At 49.1% G+C, this 22,274-nt stretch overlaps 1 protein-coding gene, 1 long non-coding RNA gene and 1 other non-coding gene across 5 annotated transcripts in view; 1 reads left to right on the plus strand and 2 right to left on the minus strand.

The window, feature by feature from the left end:
• LOC111775887 (uncharacterized) overlaps positions 1 to 22,274 on the plus strand; it is a 136,531-nt gene that overhangs the window by 113,507 nt on the left and 750 nt on the right. For both annotated transcript variants that reach the window (XR_011423838.1, XR_011423837.1), the window contains 5 exons: positions 13,015 to 13,083; positions 13,213 to 13,325; positions 15,447 to 15,503; positions 21,633 to 21,781; positions 21,887 to 22,031. This is a non-coding gene — a long non-coding RNA (uncharacterized lncRNA). The remainder of the gene's footprint in view (positions 1 to 13,014; positions 13,084 to 13,212; positions 13,326 to 15,446; positions 15,504 to 21,632; positions 21,782 to 21,886; positions 22,032 to 22,274) is intronic.
• LOC102147676 (ral guanine nucleotide dissociation stimulator-like) lies at positions 3,830 to 8,658 on the minus strand. Of its 2 annotated transcripts, none has more exons than XM_023653898.2 (6): positions 8,475 to 8,658; positions 7,243 to 7,353; positions 6,117 to 6,310; positions 5,739 to 5,795; positions 4,606 to 4,799; positions 3,830 to 4,085 (listed from the first exon to the last, which is right to left on the minus strand). In XM_023653898.2, exons 1-6 carry the CDS (start codon positions 8,610 to 8,612, stop codon positions 3,844 to 3,846), a joined length of 936 nt encoding a protein of 311 aa, XP_023509666.1. In that variant the 5' UTR covers positions 8,613 to 8,658; the 3' UTR covers positions 3,830 to 3,843. The 2 variants fall into 2 exon arrangements, with proteins under 2 accessions (XP_023509666.1, XP_070085426.1); XM_070229325.1 differs by having other exon boundaries at positions 7,243 to 7,566; positions 8,475 to 8,641.
• MIR9118 (microRNA mir-9118) lies at positions 4,401 to 4,515 on the minus strand. Its single transcript, NR_128148.1, has one exon. It is a non-coding gene; the product is annotated as a microRNA mir-9118 (primary transcript).

Consider the following 22,274-nt stretch of genomic DNA (forward strand, 5'->3'; position numbering starts at 1 on the left):
TGGGTCTCTCAGGCATCCTGTTGTTTTGTGTGGGTCTCCTTGGTTGGTCAATGAATGTCCATTTAGTTGTAGTTCAAAGTGGGATAGATAAAGGGAACATCTTACTCGGCCATGTTGCTGATGTCACCCTCTACTTTAATTTCTTTGGAATCTAATGAAAATTCCTTACAAGTAGCAATGGAAGATGTCCTTCATTACACACGCAGACACATAGAATTGTGAATGACTGAATAAAGGTGGATGCTTACCTAAAATAATATAAAAAATTGATGAAAATGGACCAAGGACATAAATTAAAGAAGTAAGATTGTAAAAGTTATAGAAGAAAATGTAGGAGCAAATATTAATGACCTTGGATTTGGCGTCTTTTTTTAAGGGTAACTCCAATATCAATAAAGAAAAAACAGATAGACTGGGTAAATGGCCACCAACATGGCTGCCTTCCCATTTGGCTCTCCATGCACTCCTGGCACCAGTCAAGAATTGCACAAGACATTTCTCAAGTAATTCTTTCACCAACACATTAACAGTGCTTCTGGCACCAACACATTAAATAGCACCATTTACTTTCCCTGTTTTAGAGATGGGGTCGCTGATACTCAGAGGCTTGCCTGGGGTCACCCAGGTAGAAAGAAACTCAGCAGGGACTAGAAGAGCAGTTTCTCTGTCTTTGGACTCTGCTCCATCCACACTGATCGTGCAGGGAATTCAGGGATCTAGGATTCCTCTGGATCCCAAACCCTAGGCCTCAAGACCTCACTGTATTCAGGGGACACTTGCACCCTCTATGACAGGGGCTTGGCATGTGGGCCAGAAGTGACTCCCAGTCCCAGAGAAGTCAGTGCCTGGACAGGAGCAGGTTTCTCTCTGGGAACCAGGGACAAAGGTTCATGTAACTTTAGAGGTGCGAGGTCCCTCCTGCAACATCTGGATGCAGTCTCTTTGTCAGGTGGGCCCCACAGGGATTTATGAATTCTGGATTCAGATCCTGCCTCTGTCCCTCTGTGGGACATAGAAAGAGACACTTTCATTAAGCCTCAGCTTCCTCTTCAGTCAAACATGAAGAGTATTTCCACCTGCCTCCTAGAATTGTTGTGGGGATTCAGGGAGATGATTCGTGTCCAGAAAAGACCCCAGAAAGGACTCACTAATCCTCAGCTGTACCTGATGTTGCCAGGCTGCAAGCCCACTGCAGCCCTGGGGCCCTGCTTCTGCCCCACTGTTGCCTTTGCCTAGAAGGCCTGACTCTCTCCAACTCAATTGTTCACCCAGAAGCTTTTCTTTCATGTTCTAGTTAGGGTGGCGTGTCCCTTGGTTGGGCTCCCACAGCACTGGGGCTCAGCCCATCAGACCCAGGTGAGCCCTGGGATGGACATGACCCACAGGTCATGTCCTAGTGCCTGTGGACATTGACTGCCATGAGCATTGAGATCTGCACTCTGGAGATTTGTTAAGTGCATAATCTACTCATGGGGCTAAATGTTGGGCCCCCAGTGAAGGGGCTTCTCCCATCTAAGGCAGAGAGAGTGAGCTGCCTTGGGTCCACAAGACCTGCCCACCCGACCGAACTTGTGCAGTCATCAGTAGACAGCATCTTAGGCATCCCTGGCCAGCTGGTGTCCCGCTGTGTTTTTTAGTGAATCTTGAACACTTCCGGCAAACCAACCATGAGCCCATGCCCCTAGTACTGTGGTGCTGCCCAAGCCTGTGGCAGCCCTTCAGCTTAGGGCCCCCTGCTCTCCAGTCCTCCCTGCTCCCTGTCCAGGGGAGCTCCTCTCCCTCCCTCCAGGGAAGGCCCTGTTTCCTCTCTGTGACGACCTATGGTCTCTGACTCGGGGGCTCCATCCTGTGTCAGAGAAGAGAGAGATTGCTGCCCCTGACCTGCCCCACAGCCTTGGAGGAAGTGGACCCCGCATAAGCTGACTTGGAAGGAGCGGAGGGCTCCCCACTTCTCTTCCTTTGGATTGTTTAGCAGGAAGCAGAGTCCCCTCCCTTGCACATACTGAATGTCAGGGACCGCAGGGTGGGCAGTGGTAGGGGCATGGGCAGGGCGTTTTTGGTGGTGGAGGCTGAGGGGTGTTTCTCGGGCTCTGCCCAGGGCTAAAGGCCCTGACGGAGGCTCTCCCCAGCCCGCAGCTCCAGCAGCCCCTGCTCTGCTTCCTAAAGGTCTCCTTTGTTCACACAAGGTCAAGTTTTGTTGGTGATGCAACGGAAAGCTTTATCTGGATGGACACCTTCAAGGTCACGTCGATGTGTCCCTCACCTGCCCATAGAGGTTTCTTCCTGAGAAGGGGACCAAGACAGGTTGGAGATGGGTGCAGAAAGGAGTGGCCTGGCCTGCAGTCTCCCCTGGCCAGGAAGCAGGGCCTGGCTGCTCTACCCAGAAGCTGAATCGTGGAGCATGTGTGCTGGGCTGGCCCAGGGGGGTCTGAACCTGGAGTGTGTTATGGGAAGGGGCTTGGCTGAGGAGTGTTTCAGGACTTAGGGCAGAAGATGCTGTGGGGGAGGAAACATGAGGGATGGGGGTGGGCAGGCCATTCTTGGCACCATGGGCAACTCCCAGGGACCCTGATGGCCTGACCGCTGTCTTGTCAGCCTCCTCCTTCAGGTGCCACCTCCAATGTCTCTGGAGTCCCTGCTTTCCCAAACAAGATCAAACTTGCTGAAGCAAGTCTAGACATCAGAAATGGCAGCCAACCCACCAAATGGGTGTTATCAGTTGTTGGCAGAACGTCTGCTTCTAGGGCTCTGTTCTACAAAAACAGAGACGTGTGGACGCAGATGCACATTCCAGTACAATTATGGAGTGAACAATTGGAGACGGCCCAATCCTTCAAAGCCGGGCTGCTTGGTAGAAGGTGACGTGTGGCCACTGAGAAGGCACAAGGGGACAGGACTGAGTGTCCCTGTTCCCCTGTGGGACATCAGGTCCTAGGATAGGAAAGCCCTGGGCTCTTGCCCACCAAACCCACTCACACTGCTTAACACACACACCTATACACATGCAGGTACATGGGTCCTCACAGATCATTGCCCTGTAGAGCGAATAGTGAAAAGATGGATGGCACTTGTTGTGGGCAGTTATTTCCCAGTTGGAGGAGTGGACCCTCTTTCCTTACTCACATTAAAACATTATTTTACTAAATGAAAAGAATCATCAATCCAAATTCTGAAAAACGTAGATAAGGTATTTTATTCCTTAAGATATTTGTAATCAATCTAAGCGTGTAATATGCGATAATCATATTTTGTAATTTGCTCATTGCATAACCTGATCCGTGGCCCATCCAGGAAGGGAAACGATGTGAAATGTGTCTCTCGGCCTCACACATTCCCCTCTTGGTTTCCAGCTCTCGTGTCACCCTTTAAATGTGGTGCCTATCCCCAGATAAAGAGAATATTCAATATGGGGGCTTCATTTTTCATACATAAGCTTTGATGGAGCAGGGATTTTTCTCCCTAATAAAAACTGTTTTCTTGAATTTAAAAAGTGATTAATCATACTCCTCAGATATTATGTAGCCACACACAAAATGCCACATCTTGGATGCATCTGCTCAGCTGAACAGCCCTGAAGAGGTAAGTCCATAGAGCCAGAAAGCTCAGCGGGCCCCAGGGACGGGGTGGGAGGGAGGAGGACTGAGAGGAGAACAGGGAGAGGCCTTCCCTCCCACGACAGTGTTCTTGAATGAGATCAGGATGACGGTCGGGAAACACTGTGAGCGTCCTCCTGGCCATGGAAATGGACATTTGGAAAGGATCAAGGAATGACATCCTGTTGAAGTGAACATCACAAGAGAAATTAAAGGAAAGCATGAAGTATGTGCAAGACAAAACAGAACTTTAATGAACTGGCGGTAAAGGGGAAGGGGGGGACATCAGCGGTGGGGCCACGGTCCAGGGGCTGAGGCTCGTTGCTGGGAGGACGTGAATGGTCTTTCCATCACTTGAAGTGCCATCCGGGCTGAGGCTTGAGGCGGCTCCAGTGCTGGACGTCGATCTGTGGCTCTGAGGTGTGGTGGGCACTAGAGTTGGAGCAGGGGGTCGATATTCATCTGGGTTGGGATCTTTCTCAGGAGCAGGTGCTGCAGATCCAAGAAGAGAAAACCACATCCACATGACAAGGCACATGTGTGGGGTGACGGATTGTAATTAGTCTTTGGGTGGGGGACCTGCTGTAATCTACATAGAAATCGAAGTATATAACGCCGTACACTTGAAATTTATGTAAGGTTATAAACTACTGTCACTGCAATCAAGAATTAACATGGGTGAATGGTGAAAAAGAAAAAGATACCCCAAAGTAACCATGCCACACACACACACAGACACACACACACACACACGGACAAACACACACAGGGAAAGCAAACGTGACTGTCTTTCCATGTTCCTCCCACGGAAGGGAAATGGCTCACCAATCAGGGAGACTCAGTACACGAACCGCCCTCCAGAAGGTCTCCCGTATCTGGAGTCCGTGGGAATTGTGATGGGAGCCAGCTCCTTGCTCCCAGCCTAACCCCAGCCTCTGAAGGCTATGTGCTGAGTGGCCCAGCCACATTGCCTCCACACACGCCCGTGTCACACAGCCCGTGTCCTGCTCACCCTGACTCTCTGCCTCGCTGGGCTCAGGGTGCAGCAACTGTGAAAGCAGAAGGCGAGCTTGACGCTCCACCTGCGAGCCTGGCATGCTGAACGCAAGGAAGGCCAATACCCTTCTCAAGCTGGGAAAGTGTGGGGGCTGGCAAAAGTCCTGGGGATAGGATTCCATCCACATGCGGAGAATGAAGGCCAAGGCCCTGAGGAGAGACAGGTGGGCAGCAGCATCAGAGAACTGGCCTCTCCTTCCATACTGCCCTCCTAGGGTACCTCCGTGGGGGTCTGGGCTCCAGTGTCTCCTTCTCCTGCCCGGGCAGGGGCCAGTCCCACTTTCCGTGCGCCTGCGACCTGGCCAGTTTGGCAGAACAGGTCGCGTCTCCAAGGAGAGGCTGGGAAAACACCTTGGGAAGTGAGAGCTCTCGGTCCCTGGAGTGATGGCCCCTCCTTTTCCTCAGGGAAGCCTGACACAGTCCTCGAGTGTCTCCTGGCACATCCCACTGGGATGCCAGTCCCGGTGGGATGGGCGTGGGGCCATCTGCTCTGTCCTTGCATGCACTGGCACACAGTAGGGCGCAGTGAATATCTGACTGATTCGGGAACAACGGCCTTTGTCTCCTGCCCCTATTTCCCACTGCCCTCCAAATACCTCAGCCTTTAGCTCCTGTGCCTCTGTGCTGCCTGATTCACTAGGTGTCCCATGTGGGTGACCTTCCCCTCCTGCTAGGGGCTGACACGGAGGGTGTCATTTGGTCCCTGAGCACTGAGTGGGCCCGCTGGGAGGCAGCGGAGCCCCCACCGTGGAGGTTCTACCAGATGAGTGAGCAGGATGCTCAGACACCTCCTGTTCTGTGTCCCAGGATGGAGAGTGGAGGCGGGACTGGGATGGGGATTGGATGCATCTGGGTGCTGTAGGAGCTTCCTCCACTCCCCCCTGGGCTCCCACAGCACCCACAGCCCCCTCCAGTGCTCTCCTGGACTGCTGTCTTCTCTTCTTTGAGAAGCCATCAGAACTCTGCCGGCCCGAAGGAATCACAAGATGTTGGGATGGCGGGTCCTGCCAGCACCCTGATCACAGGCCCTACACTCCCCTTACAGTGTGGAGAGGGGAGGCCCTCCCACTTGATCCAGTGCCCACTCACTTTTTCCATAGGCGGGTGGGCGCGTCGTCCACTCTGCAATAGAGGATGAATCTGTAACTAGAGGAGACAGGAGGGCATCACATTGACTGTACTGGACGGCAGCTGCCTGAGGAGTCTTATGTGACTGTCTGACTCCTGTCTAGAATGGAGCCCTGGAGGGCCGATCCAGCTGACCTTTCATAGGGCTCAGCTTCTCAAAAGGGCCGTCCAGGCAGGAGCTCATTGAGTCCCTACAATAGCACTAGGTGGTTGTTCCTCTGTTCTCCCCATTATTCAGAGGAGCAAACTGAGGCTCAGAGAGGTACGCGGACCTCCCCAAGACTCCCAGCATGCAGGTAGCTGGAGCCGCAGAGTCCTGGGGAGGGGCAGGGCACTCACCTATTAAAGAACTCATCTAGGACCTCTTGTGTGGTGGCCACATCTGTGTATGTCGAAAGGAAGCTGTGGATAAAAGTGGTGTCACACAGCAGGAAGGCGGGCACAAGGTGAGCCACCAGACGCTCTAGAGGAGTGTTGTGAACCGTCCACAGCCGGGGAAACGATCTCTTGTCCACTGTGGATGTGTCGAGAGCCTGGGGTGGTACAGAGGAGAGGCTCAGCATCAGAGGCAGCATCGTGGGCACCAGGAGGTTTGGGGCTGGCCGTCAGAGCAATGCATCAAGCTCCCGGTGACTTCTAGCAAGAGGTGGGACAGGAGTGCCCAGAGTAGGAAAAACTTCTGGTCTTGCGGGTAGAATCGGACAGGGGAATGAACGAACGTGTTAGTATCAGTATCAGTAGCAGATCAAGGTGTTACCGGAGAATTGACAGCACCTGTGCGTGTTAAGAGCATCAGCCCTGGGGTTTCTGACAAAAGAGCCCATTGCAGAGAGGAGAAGACGGGGGCTTTCCCTGCGGTGGGATGCATTGGGACAGGAGGACAGGCAGGACGTTCAGTGCAGCACTGATGAAAGGACAACAGGAGGTCCCACAGCAGTGAAGGGCTGAATCAGTCTCGTCCACGGTCTGCCATCCAAAATGTGGTGCATCTCAGTGAGGCCCCGGCCCCTGACCTGGAGGGGCCATGGGCAGGTGTTCCTCAGGAGGGCAAAAGACAGAGCAACACACATGTCCCAATGAGCCCCACATCCTTTTGGGGAAAAGCATCCTTGTCCATCATGAGGCTGTGTGAGACATGGAGAAAGTGTGGAAGGATTGTGAGGTCATCATGGACACTTGGGGATGGGGTGAAAGAGTAAAATGTGTAGAAAGATGCAACGATCCCCTTGACCAAACATGAGATGAAATGGGAGAAAAGTCTCTTTGCTGGGATTCGTAGAGTTACGGTGACAGTGACTTTAAATGTGGCCAAGACAGGAGCTGGGCAGTGCGGGCAGGTTGGGGGCAGAGATGGGGAGACAGATTCCTTCTGGAGCAGGAGTGGTACCAGGGCCTTGTAGGACCTATGGTTGTCTTTGGAGTCCTGGGGCCCTGGGTGCTGGGTGTCCTGAGCACCTGCACTCACCCAGGCCCAGCGCTGGCTTGTGTCGGCCGGGTGCCGCATCATCCCTTCCTGTATAGTCAGGGAGAGGAAGGACTGATCTGTCTTGTCCTTTCCAAACTCCTGAGGAAAGACCTGTAAAGACAGTGCCCGGCAGCCAGGCAGGAAGCCTCAGAGCACTGGCTGACTGACTTCGGGGGCACTCACACCTCGGTGACTCTCTCCACTCCAGACCCACATAGACAGATGGCCAACAGGCGCATGAAAAGATGTTCAATCTCACCACTTCTTAGGGAAGTTGAAATCAAAACTACCACGAGATCTCACGTCACAGTCATCAGAATGGCTCTAATGAACAAGACAGGACAAAACATGTGTTGCAGACATTGTTGAGACTCGGGACCCTGCCTACGCTGCTGGTTGGAGTGCATAGCCATGCAGCCAGTATGAAAAACAGGATGGAGATTCCTCTGAAAATTAAGAATGGAACTACCGTATGACCCAGCTATTCCACCACAGGGTATGTGTTCAAGAATGTGAAAACACGAATGGGTAAAGATGTCAGCATGCCTGTGTAACTTGCAGCATATTTCAGAATAGCCAAGACTTGGAAGCAACCTAGTTGCCCATGAGGAAGATGTGGCATATATACACCGTGCAATACTACTCAGTCATCCGAAAGGAGGAGATCTGGCCTTCTGTGACAGCATGGATGGGCGTGGAGGGTATTATGCTAAGTGAAATAATTCAGAGGGAGAAAGTCCAATAGCCTTGTGACAACTCTCATAAATCAGGGATGACGGCAGCAAAGAATCACAGGAGATAGGCTTTGGATTGGGGGTTCCAGAGAGGAAGTGGGGAGGGAGGAGGGTGAAAGGGATGATTAGGAACATGTGTGTGGTGATGGATTGTCATTAGTCATTATGTGGTGAACACGATGTCATCTACACAGAAATCGCAATATAATGATGAACGCCTGAAACTACGTAATGCTATAAACGAAGGTTACTCCCATCAGAAAAAGAATTGAAGGAAACTTGGCCCAGTTAAGAGGCAACTTGGGAATCCCCTTTCCATGGTGCCAGCCCTGTCCTGGGATGTGAAGATGGCAGCAGCACCAGGTGATCAGCTGTATACCCAGCAGTTCTGGCCAAGTGAGGATCCCCACCATGGAAGGGAGAGGGTGGGGGCCGTTCAGTGGGGGCTCACAGAAGTGGCCTGAGCTGAATAGCCCGATGTAGGCCCCCTCGTGTTACCTTTGATGACCTCCTGGCAAACGGCCATAGGTGTGGCGTATGAGAGGTGAGCCACCCTTTAAAACGAGTACAAAGGTTTTGGCTCCGGGTCGTCTGGGGACCATAGACGTGGTAAGGCAGGATACAGCAGGAAAACATCTTTCCGTAGCAGCTGTCTCCAGCCAAGTGAGCTGAGTGTGAGGATCTGGGTGCCTCTTTACAGGAGGCCCCTGCACTGTGGGCATTGTTGTGAAAAAGGTTACATCATTGCCTGGAAACCACGGTGATCTGAGGCCCCTCCTCAGATACTACCCATGCAAGCAGTCCTCTGGGCGGGGCACTGCTCACCCCCTTTTCCATGCAGTATCATATGTGTCCCCAGGATCCCCAAAACACCTGTCTCCACAGGCCTCCGAGAAGGTCTGGGTGCAGCCAGGGTACCAGCTTTGAGACAGACGCAGACACAAGTGCTCCTTCTTCCCTGTTCCTCATCCTGGAGAAGCCATGGTGCCTCGCGGGGCCTTTCTGCCTCCAGTCTGCATGGGGGGGATTATCCTAGCCCATAGTTCTTGGAGATGTCCTCAGGCCCAAGTGGGAAAATACCTGTGAAATTGGAGGAGCAGTGTCCCATGTAGGGAACGCCTCTAACGGCTTTTTTCTTCCTCTCCTCACCTCCCCTGTGTCTGCCTCTCTTCTGAGCCCACCCCATAGTCCGCCCTTCCATCTAAAGTCTCTGTGTGTACGTGTGTGTCACGGCTCACGTCCTGGATGCCCAGGAGGAAACAGCCTCCACAGAGGAAGGGATGGGCAAGAGCTTGCCAAGAACTGACGGTTTCTGTTGTCCACCGCAAAGCCTATTGGAAGGGTTCGAGTCTTGCCCTAGAATATCAGAATACTTCCTTCTGCTGGGACTCTTGTCTGTCATGTGCCGTGGGCCAGTGCTTACCTGTTTATGGGCCTCAGTTTCCCAATTCTCCAGTGTGGGATTGAGTTCAGAAGTGCATAAGCATGAGCTCAGCAGAGGTGGCCCCTGCTACCTCCACCCTAGGCGTGACATGGATGGGGAACACTCAAGTGTTCACCTGCCCTGGGCTAATCCTCAGGCAGAAACTTGCCAAATGCACGACCAGGCTGCCGACTTCTCAGTCTCAGCCCCCTGCCCTCTCCATTTCTGACTGCAGTTAGAGCAGCACCACCTTTTCAAAGCCCCCTGAGGAAGCCTGGGAGCAGCCAGGGCCCCATCCTTGAGATGCGGAGCTGGGTTCACTCCTGGCTGCACCTTGAACTAGACTGTGATTCCGGCCAGGGCATTGAGCCTGTGAGGTGTTCTCCTTCTCCGTCAATGGCCTCCTGTGATCCCCTCTGCTCGGTCTACACATACTGCTGGAATCCACTCCCCTTGAGTGTGGCCTGAGGTTCGTGATTCCCTTCTACTCCGTGGAACAGGGCAGAGTGATGCGAAGCCAGTTCTGAGACTGGGTCCCAAACAGTCCAGGGCTCTCCTCCTGCTCACTCTCAGCTGTTCTCTCTCTCTCTCTGATCCCTCACTCTGGGGAACAGGCCTGTGTGTTCTGGGTTGTGTTCTAGAGAGGCTGCTGAGGCCTGGCCCTGAAGGAGACCCACCGACAGAGGGGCACTCAGGCCTCCAGTCGCAAGGGGTCCCTCCAGGACCCAGAGTGCGCTCAGAGGAGGAGGGAAGCAGATCCTGCCTCAGTTCAGAGCACAGCCTGACTCCCTGAGAGCATCTGGCAGAGGCTCCCAGCTGAGGGCTGCTGGATTCCTGGTCCAGTGCCACTGTGACATGATCAAGGTTCGTTGGTTAAGCCAGTAAAGATGGGGAAAGGTTGTCACACAGCAATAACGATAGCTGCCTAACGCCGTTGCCCTGCCCCTGGCCCTGGTCTTGCCCTCCGCTCTCCTCCCTCCCTGACTCTGCTGCCAAGCTCCTTCTAGCCACGCTGCCCTCCTCTCTAACCTCCTCTTTGGCCAACTTCACCTGTGCCTCCAAGAGTGTGCACTGCTGGGCGTTCCTACAGGCGATGGAGCCCTGGATTGAGGCAGGGCTGGCTCCTTGTCATGCTGCTGCAAATATGAATGTCACCTCGTGGCAGCCCTGCCAGGCCCCTCTCCGTCTGGACCCGGCGCTCCACAGCAGCATGGGCTTGTTTTCCTGGTGGCGTCTGCTCCTTTCATTCCTGTGGTTTCCATTTCGTGGTTTTGTCCAGCTACCCTTCCCGATTTTATCTGTAGGGCACGAGCTTGTCGGGTCTTTTCAGCACTAGCACTATTGCATGCTCGGGGCACAGGTGTGGAATGAAGATGCATCCCACCACTGACCGGCTCTGTCCTTAGAGCCAAATAGACTGCCATCATTTGGAATGTGCTAGGTGGATCACAACTAAAGTTAGCCCTGCGACTGAGACTTTTGGTGGCATGTGATGAGTTATCGAAACACAGCCCAAATTACAGGAGCATAGCACTATCTATTTTCCCCGATACCAGTGCGGGGTGGGTGTTCAGAATGAAGGGACCACAATCTTTCAAATGGCCTTCAGGAACCCATCGTTCTTCCATCGTGTGCCTTCTCCCTCCCTCGGACATGATCCTCATCTGCATCCATCAGCATAATTGGAAAGAACAGAAGGAAAGTCACCCAGGAGGATGTTGTCAGCCGGGTCCGGAACGGCACTTGTCAGTTCCTTTTCTCTTCCCTCGGCAAAGAAGTGGTCATCGGCCACCACGGAGGCTGGACCATGGCATCCAACAGCATGCCCCAAGAAGCGGAGGGTAGATTTTGATGGCCTCAGTTTGAAGTTCTTTGCAACAATGAGTCTCTTGTTTAGATTTATTTTGTGCCTTGTATCTCTGTTGAGGTTTTCCCATATGTCGGCACTGTGCCAAGAGTTGGAGGCAGAAGTGACGGAGCGGCATCTTTCCCTGGGAGAAGCTCCCAATGTAGAGACGGAAACGAGTTCCGGTGTCAATGCCTGCCGCTGGACGTGGAAAGGAGAAAGTGAAAGTGCTCTGGAAGCTCCGTGAAGCATTCTAGATTTGGAAGCTGTCTAGAGCTGCTATCAATTGAACTCCACTTCCAGACACCATCCAGAGATGTTTGCTGGAGGAAGATGATGACAGGGACAATGGAAGCAGCTAGTTATGTACGATACGTGATAAGGAACACTAGGCAGCCATTGAAATCATCCCCTCACACATTGGAAAGGGCAGGGAGAATTATTCATGTTCAGTGCAAAGTGACTGCCCAGTTAGGGTGATCCTGTCTTTAGAATAACTCTGTAAATTTGGATTCAAGTATAAATATGTTGAGTATACAAATATGAGGAGAGTGGAGGGCAGGACCAGGGCCAGGGCAGGGCAACAGTGTTAGGCAGCTTTCTGCTTTATAAAATGTTCTGTTGTTCGTGTCATGAAAGGATTCCCTCCATACACTTTGTGTACTGTATGAGCCGTGGAAACGCGGCTCACCGTTTTCTCCTCCGCCACTCCCTGACAAGCACCGTCGTAGTCTCTGCCTCTGTGAGTTTGATTGTTTTAGATAGCCCTCAGGAGTGGAACCATGCATTCTTTGTCCCTCTGTCACTGTCTTCTTCCATTAACATAATGTCATCTGGATTCATCCACGTCGTGTCCTATGGCAGAATTTCCTTCTTTACAAAGGCAAAATAATATTGCCTTGTGTCGGTGTTGCAATCCAATGTACACATCCGGATAGATGCGGAGAGGGCTGATGGCCACTCGGAGTTTATTATAACCAGTGTTTCAATGTATGCATAGCTTACATCTGTTAAACATACACAGGTGTTCTGAACAATGTAATTAGCGAATGCCAAGAATTCTTAGTGATTTCTCAAGGAGCCCTCCCTCGGCCTCTGTTTTGATATTATCAAGTTATTGCTGTGCTCCTATATTTTATCTCGGAGCATGCAAGGCCTCCTAGGCAACGGCCCCTCCTGCTCCTGATATCGTGTCTCCATCTGTGCCCCCGGGCGACCGGTGCCTGGCTTGGGTTGCCTCCCCCTGGAGGTCTTACCCATCATTGGCTAACTGGCCTTCTCACCTCCGGGTCACAGTTTGTTGGCAAGCCTTTTCCGGTGATTATTAACCCTTCCTACATCAGGGGCGGCTACACCTTGTAAGTGTATGCCACAGTTTCTGTACCCCTTCATCCGTGGACAGACACTTAGGTCGTTTCTACAGCTTGGCTCTTGTGAACGACACTGCCAAGAACACGGGAGTGCCTGTGTCCCTTCAGGTTCCTGTTTGGAATTTGGAGGATATATACCTAAGAATGGAATTAGTGGAGTGTATGTGATTTCCAGGTTGAATCCTTTTGGGGAATCTCCATAGAGTTTCCTATAGCAGCTGCACAATGTTACCTTTAGCACGACAGGATACACCAGGGTTCCAATGTCTTCACATGCTCGCCAACACTATCTTTTGTGTGAGTGTGTGATGACAGCCATGGTAACAGGTGTGATGTGACGTCTCGTTTTGATTTGCACTTGTTTATGGTGGGTGATGGATGTTCAACATCTTTTCCTAGACTTTGGCCACTGACCTGTCTTCTTTGGAGAATCCTCTGTTCAAGTTGCTTTGCCCATTTTTCAGTGAGGTAAATTTATTTCTTCGGGTTTTGGGTTGTATGAGTTTCTCACATATTCTAGATGTTCACCCCTTAGCAGAAATGTGACTTGCAAATATCTTCTGTCATTGTGTAAGTGGCCTTTTTCTCCTTTCTAAGAAATTGTTCCAGCTCAATTGAGATTTAATGGACACATAACATTGTCTAAGCTTGTGGAGTACAATGTGATACTTGAGGATACATCAATACTGGGACTCATTTCTGTAATAAAGGTAGGTAACACTTCCATTACCTCAGAGGGTAAAAACTGTGTGTGTGTGTGTGTGTGTGTGTGTGTGTGTGTGTGTAGTGAAACCGCTGTGGCACTGCCCCAGCCCATGGCAGCCCTTCTGCATGGTTCCCCTTCTCTCCAGCCTTGCTTGTTCCCTGTCCAGGGGAGCTCCTCTCCCTCCCTCCAGGCAAGGCCCTGTTTCCTCTCTGTGACAACCTATGGTCTCTGACTGGGGGGCTCCATCCTGTGTCAGAGAAGAGAGAGATTGCCGCCCATGACCTGCCCCACAGCCTCCGAGGAAGTGGACCCCGCATAAGCTGACTTTGAAGGAGGGGAGGGCTCCCCCCTTCCCTTCCTTTGGACTGTTTAGCAGGAAGCAGAGTCCCCTCCCTTGCACATACTGAATGTCAGGGACCCCAAGGTGGGTGGTGGCGGCGGGGGGACAGGGCGTTGCTGGTGGTGGAGGCTGAGGGCTGTTTCTCGGGCTCTGCCCAGGGCTAAAGGCCCTGACCGAGGCTCTCCCCAGCCCGCAGCTCCAGCAGCCCCTGCTCTGCTTCCTAAAGGTCTCCTTTGCTCACACAAGGTCTAGTGTTGTTGGTGATGCAACTAAAGCTTTATCTGGATGGACATGTTCAAGGGCACGTCGATGTGTCCCTGACCTGCCCGTAGAGGTTTCTTCCTGAGAAGGGGACCAAGACAGGGGAGAGATTGGTGCAGAAAGGAGCGGCGTGGCCTACAGTCTCCTTTGGCTGGGAAGCAGGGCCTGGCTGCCCTACCTAGAAGCTGAATCGTGGAGGATGTGTGCTGGGCTGGCTGAGGGGCCCTGGGCCGGGGGTGGGTCGTGGGAAGCGGCTTGGCAGAAGAGTGTTCCAGGACTCGGGGCAGAAGATGCTGTAGGGGGGTGATACCTGAGGGAGGGTGTTGGGCCGGCCCTCCTCGTCTCCATGGGCCACTCCCAGAGACCCTGATGGCCTGACTCCTGTCTTGTCAGCCTCCCCCTTCGGGTGCCGCCTCCAATGTCTCTGGAGTCCCTGCTTTCCCAAACAAGCCTCAAACGTGGGAGCTGGACCCATGGCCGTGGGGTTAAGTTCCTGCCGTCCGCTCTGTGGCCCAGGGTTCGGATTCTGGGCATGGACGTTGCACCGCTCATTACGCCATGTTGACTCCGTGTCCCACATGCCCCAACTAGAAGGACTCACAATTACAAACTATACAGCTATGTCTTGGGGGGATTTGGGGAGAATTAACAAAGACTCAAACTCGATGAAGCAAGCGTCGATCTCAGAAATAGCAGCCAAACCCTGAAATGAGTATATCCATTGTGTGGCAGAATGTCTGCTTTTAGGCCTCTGTTCTACAAAAACAGAGACGCACGGACGCACATGGACCTTTCAGTATGGTTATGGAGTGAGCAGATGGAGATGGTGCAGTCCTTCAAAGCCGGGGCTGCTTGGTAGAAGGCGATGTGTGGCCACTGAGAACGCACAAGGGGACAGGACTGAGTGTCCCTGTTCCCCTGTGGGACATCAGGTCCTAGGATAGGAAAGCCCTGGGCTCCTGCCCACCAAACCCACTCACACTGCTTAACACATACCTATATACATGCTCCCACATGGGTCCTCAAAGATCATTGCCCTGTAGAGCAAAGATTGAAAACATGGATGGCACTTGTTGTGGGCAATTATGTACCAGTCAGGGGAGTGGACCCTCTTTCCTTACTCACATTAAAACATTATTTTACAAAATGAAAAAGAAATCATCAATCCAAATCCTGAGAAGCGTAGGTAAGGTATTTTATTCCTTAAGATAGTTGTAACCAATCAAAGTGTGTAATATGCAGTAAACATGTTCTGTAATTTGCACATTGCATAAACTCAACCGTGGCCCATCCAGGAAGGAAAACGATGTGAAAGTTGTCTCCCGGTCCCACCATTCCCCTCTTGGTTTCCAGCTCTCGTTTCCCACTTTAAATGTGGTGCCTATCCCTAGATAAAGAGAATATTCAATATGGGGGCTTCATTTTTCATACAGAAGCTTTGACGGAGCAGGGATTTTTCTCCCTAATAAAAACTGTATTTTTAATTTAAAATGTGATTAATCATACTCCTCTGATATTACGTAGCCAGACACAAAGGGCCACGTCTTGGATGCGTCCGCTCAGCTGAACAGCCCAGCAGAGGTAAGTCCATAGAGCCAGAAAGCTCAGCGGGCCCCAGGGACGGGGTGGGAGGGAGGAGGACTGAGAGGAGAACAGGGAGAGGCCTCCCCTTACACAACAGTGTTCTTGAATGAAGTCAGGACGACCATCCGGAAACACTGTGAGCGTCCTCCTGGCCAGGGAAATGGACGTTTGTTTTTTTATTAAGGTTAGGATAGTTCACAACCTTGCGAAATTTCAGTTGTACATTATTTTTAGTCACGTTGTAGGTACACCACTTCACCCTTTGTGCCCTCCCCCCACCTCCCCTTTCCCCTGGTAACCACCGATCAGTTCTCCTTGTCTATATGTTAACTTCCACCTATGAGTAAGGTCATACAGAGCTCATCTTTCTCTGTCTGGCTTATTTCACTTAACGTAATACCCTCAAGGTCCATCCATGTTGTTGTGAATGGGACGATTTTGTCCTTTTTATGGCTGAGTAGTATTCCATTGCATATACATACCGTATTGTCTTTATCCAATCGTCAGTTGCTGGGCACTTAGGTTGGTTCCATGACTTGGCTATTGCAAATAATGCTGTGATGAACATAGGGGTGCATGGGACTTTTGGGATTGCTGATTTCAGGTTCTTTGGATAGATACCCAGTAGTGGGATGGCTGGGTCATAAGGTATTTCTATTTTTAAGTTTTTGGGAAATCTCCATACTGTTTTCCGTAGTGGCTGCACCAGTTTGCATTCCCACCAACAGTGTATGAGGGTTGCTTTTTCTCCACAACCTCTCCACCATTTGTCACTCTTGGTTTTGGATATTTTTGCCATTCTAACTGGTGTAAGGTGATATCTTAGTGTAGTTTTGATTTGCATTTCCCTGATGATTAGTGATGATGAGGATCTTTTCATGTGTCTATTGGCCATCCGTATATCTTCTTTGGAGAAATGTCTGTTCATGTCCCCTGCCCATTTTTTGATGGGGTTGTTTGATTTTTTTGTTGTTGAGCTGTGTGAGTTCTTTATATATTATGGAGATTAACCCTTTGTCGGATAAGTAACTTGTAAATATTTTTTCCTAATTAGTGGGCTGTTTTTTTGTTTCAATCCTGTTTTCCCTTGCCTTGAAGAAGCTCTTTAGTCTGATGAAGTCCCATTGTTTATTCTTTGTATTGTTTCCCTCGTCTGAGGAGTTATGGTGTCCGAAAAGATTCTTTTGAAAGTGATGTCAAAGAGTGTACTGCCTATGTTCTCTTCTAGCAGTCTTATTGTCTCAGGCCTAAACTTTACGTCTTTGACCCATTTTGAGTTTATTTTGGTGAATGGTGAAAAAGAATGGTCAATTTTCATTCTTTTACATGTGGCTTTCCAGTTTTCCCAGCACCGTTTGTTGAAGAGACTTTCTTTTCTCCATTGTAGGCCCTCAGCAACTTTGTCGAAGATTAGCTGTCCATAGATGTGTGGTTTCATTTCTGGGCTTTCAATTCTGTTCCATTGTTCCGTGCACCTGTTTTTGTAGCAGTACCATGCTGTTTTGATTACTGTAGCTTTGTGGTATGCTTTAAAGTCAGGGATTGTGATGCCTCTGGCTTTGTTCTTCTTACTCAGGATTGCTTTAGCAATTCGGGGTCTTTTGTTGCCCCATGTGAATTTTAGGATTCTTTGTTCAATTTCTGTAAAGAATGTCATTGGGATTCTGATTGGGATAGCGTTGAATCTGTAGATTGCTTTAGGTAATATGGACATTTTAACTATTTATTCTTCCAATCCATGTGCATGGAATGTCTTTCCATCTCTTGATGTCATCATCAATTTCTTTCAAGAAAGTCTTGTAGTTTTCGTTGTCTAGATCTTTCATTTCCTTGGTTAAATTTATGCCAAGGTATTTTATTCTTTTTGTTGCGATTGTGAATGGGATTGAGTTCTTGAGTTCTTTTTCTGTTAGTTCATTGTTAGCATATAGAAATGCTACTGATTTATGTATGCTGATTTTATACCCTGCAACTTTGCTGTAGCTGTTGATTGTTTCTAATAGTTTTCCTATGGATTCTTTGGGGTTTTCTATATATACGATCACATCGTCTGCAAACAGCGAGAATTTTACTTCTTCATTGCCTATTTGGATTCCTTTTATTTCTTTTTTCTGCCGAATTGCTGTGGCCAACACCGCCAGTACTATGTTGAAAAGGAGTGGTGAAAGTGGGCACCCTTGTCTCGTTCCTGCTCTCAGAGGGATGGCTTTCAGTTTTTGTCCCTTAAGTATGATGTTGGCTGTGGGTTTGTCATATATGGCCTTTATTATGTTGAGGTAGTTTCCTTCTATACCCATTTTATTGAGGGTTTTTATCATAAATGGATGTTGGATCTAGTCAAATGCTTTCTCTGCATCTATTGAGATGATCATGTGGTTTCTCTTTCTCATTTTGTGAACGTAGAGTATCACGATGATTGACTTGAGGACGTTGAACCATCCCTGTGTCCCTGGTATAAACCCCACTTGATCATGGTGTATAATCTTTTTGATGTATTGCTGTATTCGGTTTGCCAGAATTTTGTTGAGGATTTTTGCGCCTATGTTCATCAGTGATATCGGCCTGTAGTTTTCCTTCTTTGTGTTGTCTTTGTCAGGTTTGGGGATCAGAGTGATGTTGGCTTCATAGAATGTGTTAGGGAGTGCTTCATCTTCCTCAATTTTCTGGAATAGTTTGAGAAGGATAGGTATTAAGTCTTCTTTGTCTGTTTGGTAGAATTCTCCAGAGAAGCCGTCTGGTCCTGGACTCTTATTTTTGGGGAGGTTTTGGATTACCGTTTCTATTTACTTACTTGTGATTGGTCTATTCGGATTCTCTATTTCTTCCTGATTCAGTTTGCAGAGGTTGTAAGACTCTAGGAATTTATCCATTTCTTCTAGGCTGTTCAATTTGTTGGCATATAGTTTTTCATAGTATTCTCTTATCATCCCTTGTATTTCTTTGGTATCTGTTGTGATTTCTCCTCTCTCCTTTCTAATTTTCTTTATTTGAGACTTCTCTCTTTTTTTCTTAGTGAGTCTGGCTAAGGGCTTGTCGATTTTGTCAATTTTGTCAAAGAACCAACTCTTTGTTTCATTGATCCTTTCTACTGTCTTTTTTGTTTCAATGTCGTTTATTTCTGCTCTAATTTTCATTATTTACCTCCTTCTACTGACTTCGGGCTTTGTTTGTTCTTCTTTTTCTAATTCTGTTAGGTGTCGTTTGAGGTTGCTTATGTGAGATTTTTCTTGTTTATTGAGGTGAGCCTGTATTGCGATGAATTTCCCTCTTAGGACTGCTTTTGCTGCGTCCCAAATGAGTTGGTCTGGCATGTTTTCATTTTGATTTGTCTCCAGATAACATTTGATTTCTTCAGTTTCTTCAATAATCCGTTTTTCGTTCAGTAGCATGTTGTTTAGTCTCCACATTTTTGCCCCTTTCCCAGATTTATTCTTGTAGTTGATTTCTAGTTTCATAGCATTATGATCAGAAAATATGCTCGATATTATTTCAACCCTCTGAATGTATTGATGGTTGCTTTGTTTCCCAAGATATGGTCTATCCTTGAGAATGTTCCCTGCGCACTTGAGAAGAATGTGTAACCTGCTAGTTTTGGATGAAGTGTTCTATATATATATATCTATTAAGTCCATCCGGTCTAATTTTTCATTTAATTCTATAATGTCCTTGTTGATTTTCTGTCTGGATGATCTATCCATTGATCTTAATGGGGTGTTGAGGTCCCCTACTATTGTTGTATTGTTGTTGATGTCTCCTTTTAGTTTTGTTAGGAGTTGCTTTACAAACTCGTGCTCCTGTGTTGGATGCATATATATTTATGTGTTATGTCATCTTGGTGTAGTGTCCCTTTTATGATCATATACTGCCCGTCTTTGTCTTTCTTTATCTGTTTTGCTTTGAATTCTACTTTGTCTGATCTAGCGACACCTGCTTTCTTTTGTTCATTCTTAGCTTGGAGTATCGTCTTCCATCCCTTCACTCTGAGTCTGTGTTTGTCTTTGGGGCTGAGGTGTGTTTCCTGGAGGCAGGATATTGTTGGGTCTTGTTCTTTGATCCATCCTGCCACTCTGTGTCTTTTGATTGGAGAGTTCAATCCATTTACATTTAGAGTGATTATTGAAATGGGAGGGCCTATCGCTGCCATTTTATCACTTGTTTTCCTGTTCTCTTGCATTTTCTTTGTTTCTCGTCCCATGATTTTTAGATTACTCATTCAGGTATGTAAATTTCTGTATTGGCTTTCTTCTTATTTGTAACTTGTGTCTTTATTCTTGTTATTTGTTTAGTGGTTACCAGGTGGCTTGTCTAAAACATCTCATAGATGAGATAGTCCATTTTCTGATAGCCTCTTATTTCCTTGAATTAAAACATCCCATCCCTTTTCTCTTCCCCTTCTAGGTTGTTGTCATCAGATTTTTTTTTTTCTCTTCCTTCTTGTGTTGTGAGTTTGTGGTTAAAACGAGAGGATTATATTTATTCTTGGTGTTTCCCTTCCTTTTATCTTTGCTGTTTTATTTAACATTTGCTAACCTGTTCTGATGGAGAGCTGCCACTTTTTGTTATTCTCCTTCTACTTATCTCCTTTGCTCTTGGTTTTTTAACCCCTTTCCTTTTTTTGATTTTTCGGGTATGAGGGTCTTCCTGAGCATTTCTTGAAGAGGAGGTCTTGGGACAATGAATTCCCTTAACTTTTGTTTATCTGGGAAAGATCTTATTTCTCCATTGTATTTGAAGGATATTTTCACTGGGTAGAGTATTCTTGGCTGCAGGTTTTTATCCTTCAGAGTTTTGAATATATCAGTCCGCTCTCTTCTAGCCTGGAAGGTAGCTGCTGAGAAATCTGCTGATAGCCTTATGGGGTTTCTTTTGTAGGTTATTTTCTTCTACCTGGCTGCCCTTAGTATTTTCTCTTTGTCGTTGACTTTTGCTAGCTTCACTACTATATGCCTTGGGGTTGGTCTTCTTACATTGATAAAGTTTGGAGATCTGTTGGCTTCTGTCACACGAAGTTCCATCTCTCTCCCAAGGTTTGGAAAGTTCTCAGCCATTATTTCTTTGAGTGGGCTTTCTGCCCGCTTCTCCTTTTCTTCTCCCTCTGGTATACCTATAATCCTTATGTTGCATCTCCTGATTGAGTTGGATAATTCTTGGAGGGTTTCTTCATTTCTTTTTAGTCCTAGTTCTCTCTCCTCCTCTGTCTGCAGCATTTCTGTATTCCTCTCCTCCAAATTGCTAATTCTGTCCTCCATATTATCAACCCTACGGTCCAGAGAGTCCACATTTTTCTTAATCTCCTCCATTGCGTTCTTCATCTCCAGTATTTCTGATTGGTTCTTCTTTATAGCATCAAGCTCTTTTGTGACATAGCTCCTGAACTCGTTGACTTGTCTATCTGTATTCTCTTTTAACTCGTTGAGTTTTTGAATAATGGCTGTTTTGAAGTCATCGTGATTTAGGTTATAGATTTCATTGTCTTTGTGATTGTTTTCTGTCATTTTCCTTCTGTTCTGGGGATTTAATATATTTTTTCTTACTGCTTGATGGCATAGATTTGTGCCTCCACATAGAGATAGAGTTTAGTTACTGCTTCCACTTGTTTCTACTGGTGTGTGTAGGGGAGCAGCTGTTTAGACTGCACCGACCAGGAACCCTGTCAGCTGTTGCTAACTGGACCTGCGCCCCTCCTTGTAGTCGCAGTGGTCCTGTGGGGTCCCTCATCAGGTGTGGGGGCAATCACAAGAGGGCTTCAGGCTGCTAGTGCCTACTGTTGGAGACCACCTAGATGTGCTCCCTGCTTAGGGTCTGCAGCAGTGTTAAGGGCTTTCCAAGAGGTCGGGAGCAGGATCACCTATCTTCGCAGCTCTGTCACTGTCGGAGCCCACAAAATCTCACTTGTCCACTATAGGTCACAGCAGAGCTATGGGTATCTTCTGCAGTCTGTGGTTAGCTCACCTAGCTATGCTACTTTTGCCCTAGGGCCTTCCAGCCTTGTGATTGCTGGGTGGGGCCTCTGTACTAGTGCTGTGCAGAGGCTTTTCCTGAGGCTGCTGTGGGACTGTAGAGTCTCCCCCTGGGCCATGAAGCTGAGCCACTGGAACTCCACCCAACCCCAGTCCTCTTCTACAGGATCTCTGGGAGCCCATGCCCTGTCTGGGGGACAGCCGGAGTGTGTGAGTCCAGTGGTGGCTGGCTGGCTGGCTGCTTCCCTGCCCGGGATTCTCCTTTCTGGGACCCTCCCAGCGTTCTGAATGCTGGGCGGTGCCTCTCCGCTAATGGTGAGTAGAGGCTTTCCCTGCCGCCAGTGCAGAAGCCTTGAGATCCCCCCTGGGCCACGGAGCCGGGCCGCTGGAACTCCACCCAACCCCAATCTTTTCCCACAGGATCTCTGGGAGCCTATGCCCTGTCTGGGGGACAGCCGGAGTCCGTGAGTCCAGTGGCAGCTGGCTGGCTGCTGCACTGCCTGGCATCCTCCTCTTCAGGACCTTCTGGGCGGTTTGAATGATGGGCGGGGCCTCTCTGCTAATGGTGAGTAGAGGCTTTCCCTGCCGCTGGTGTGAGACCCTGGGGTTTGCCCCTGTGCTTAGGTGTAATCGCAAGGGGCTTAGGTAGGGCTGTAGTCACCTGTTTCCACCGTCGCTACGCTGGTGTGCACACACTCCTGCCCTTGGTGCATGGAGATGCTATGGGTGCGTCCGCTGGAAGAAAGCCACTTGCAGGTACTAGGCGGTCCGGTGGTCGGGGGTTAGGGGTCGGAGAGATTTCACCTAT

The sequence above is a fragment of the Equus caballus genome, chromosome 12, assembly GCF_041296265.1.
Source record: "Equus caballus isolate H_3958 breed thoroughbred chromosome 12, TB-T2T, whole genome shotgun sequence".
NCBI lineage: Eukaryota > Metazoa > Chordata > Mammalia > Perissodactyla > Equidae > Equus > Equus caballus.

Excerpts from the sequence above, each read along its gene's own strand:
- LOC102147676 (XM_023653898.2), bottom strand. The coding sequence starts at position 8,612 with ATGTTTTCCTGCTGTATCCTGCCTTACCACGTCTATGGTCCCCAGACG. Across the intron at positions 6,311-7,242 it reads CAAGCCAGCGCTGGGCCTGG|GCTCTCGACACATCCACAGT; the intron begins GTGAGTGCAGGT and ends GTACCACCCCAG. Across the intron at positions 4,800-5,738 it reads CCCACCCGCCTATGGAAAAA|GGCCTTGGCCTTCATTCTCC; the intron begins GTGAGTGGGCAC and ends GTCTCTCCTCAG.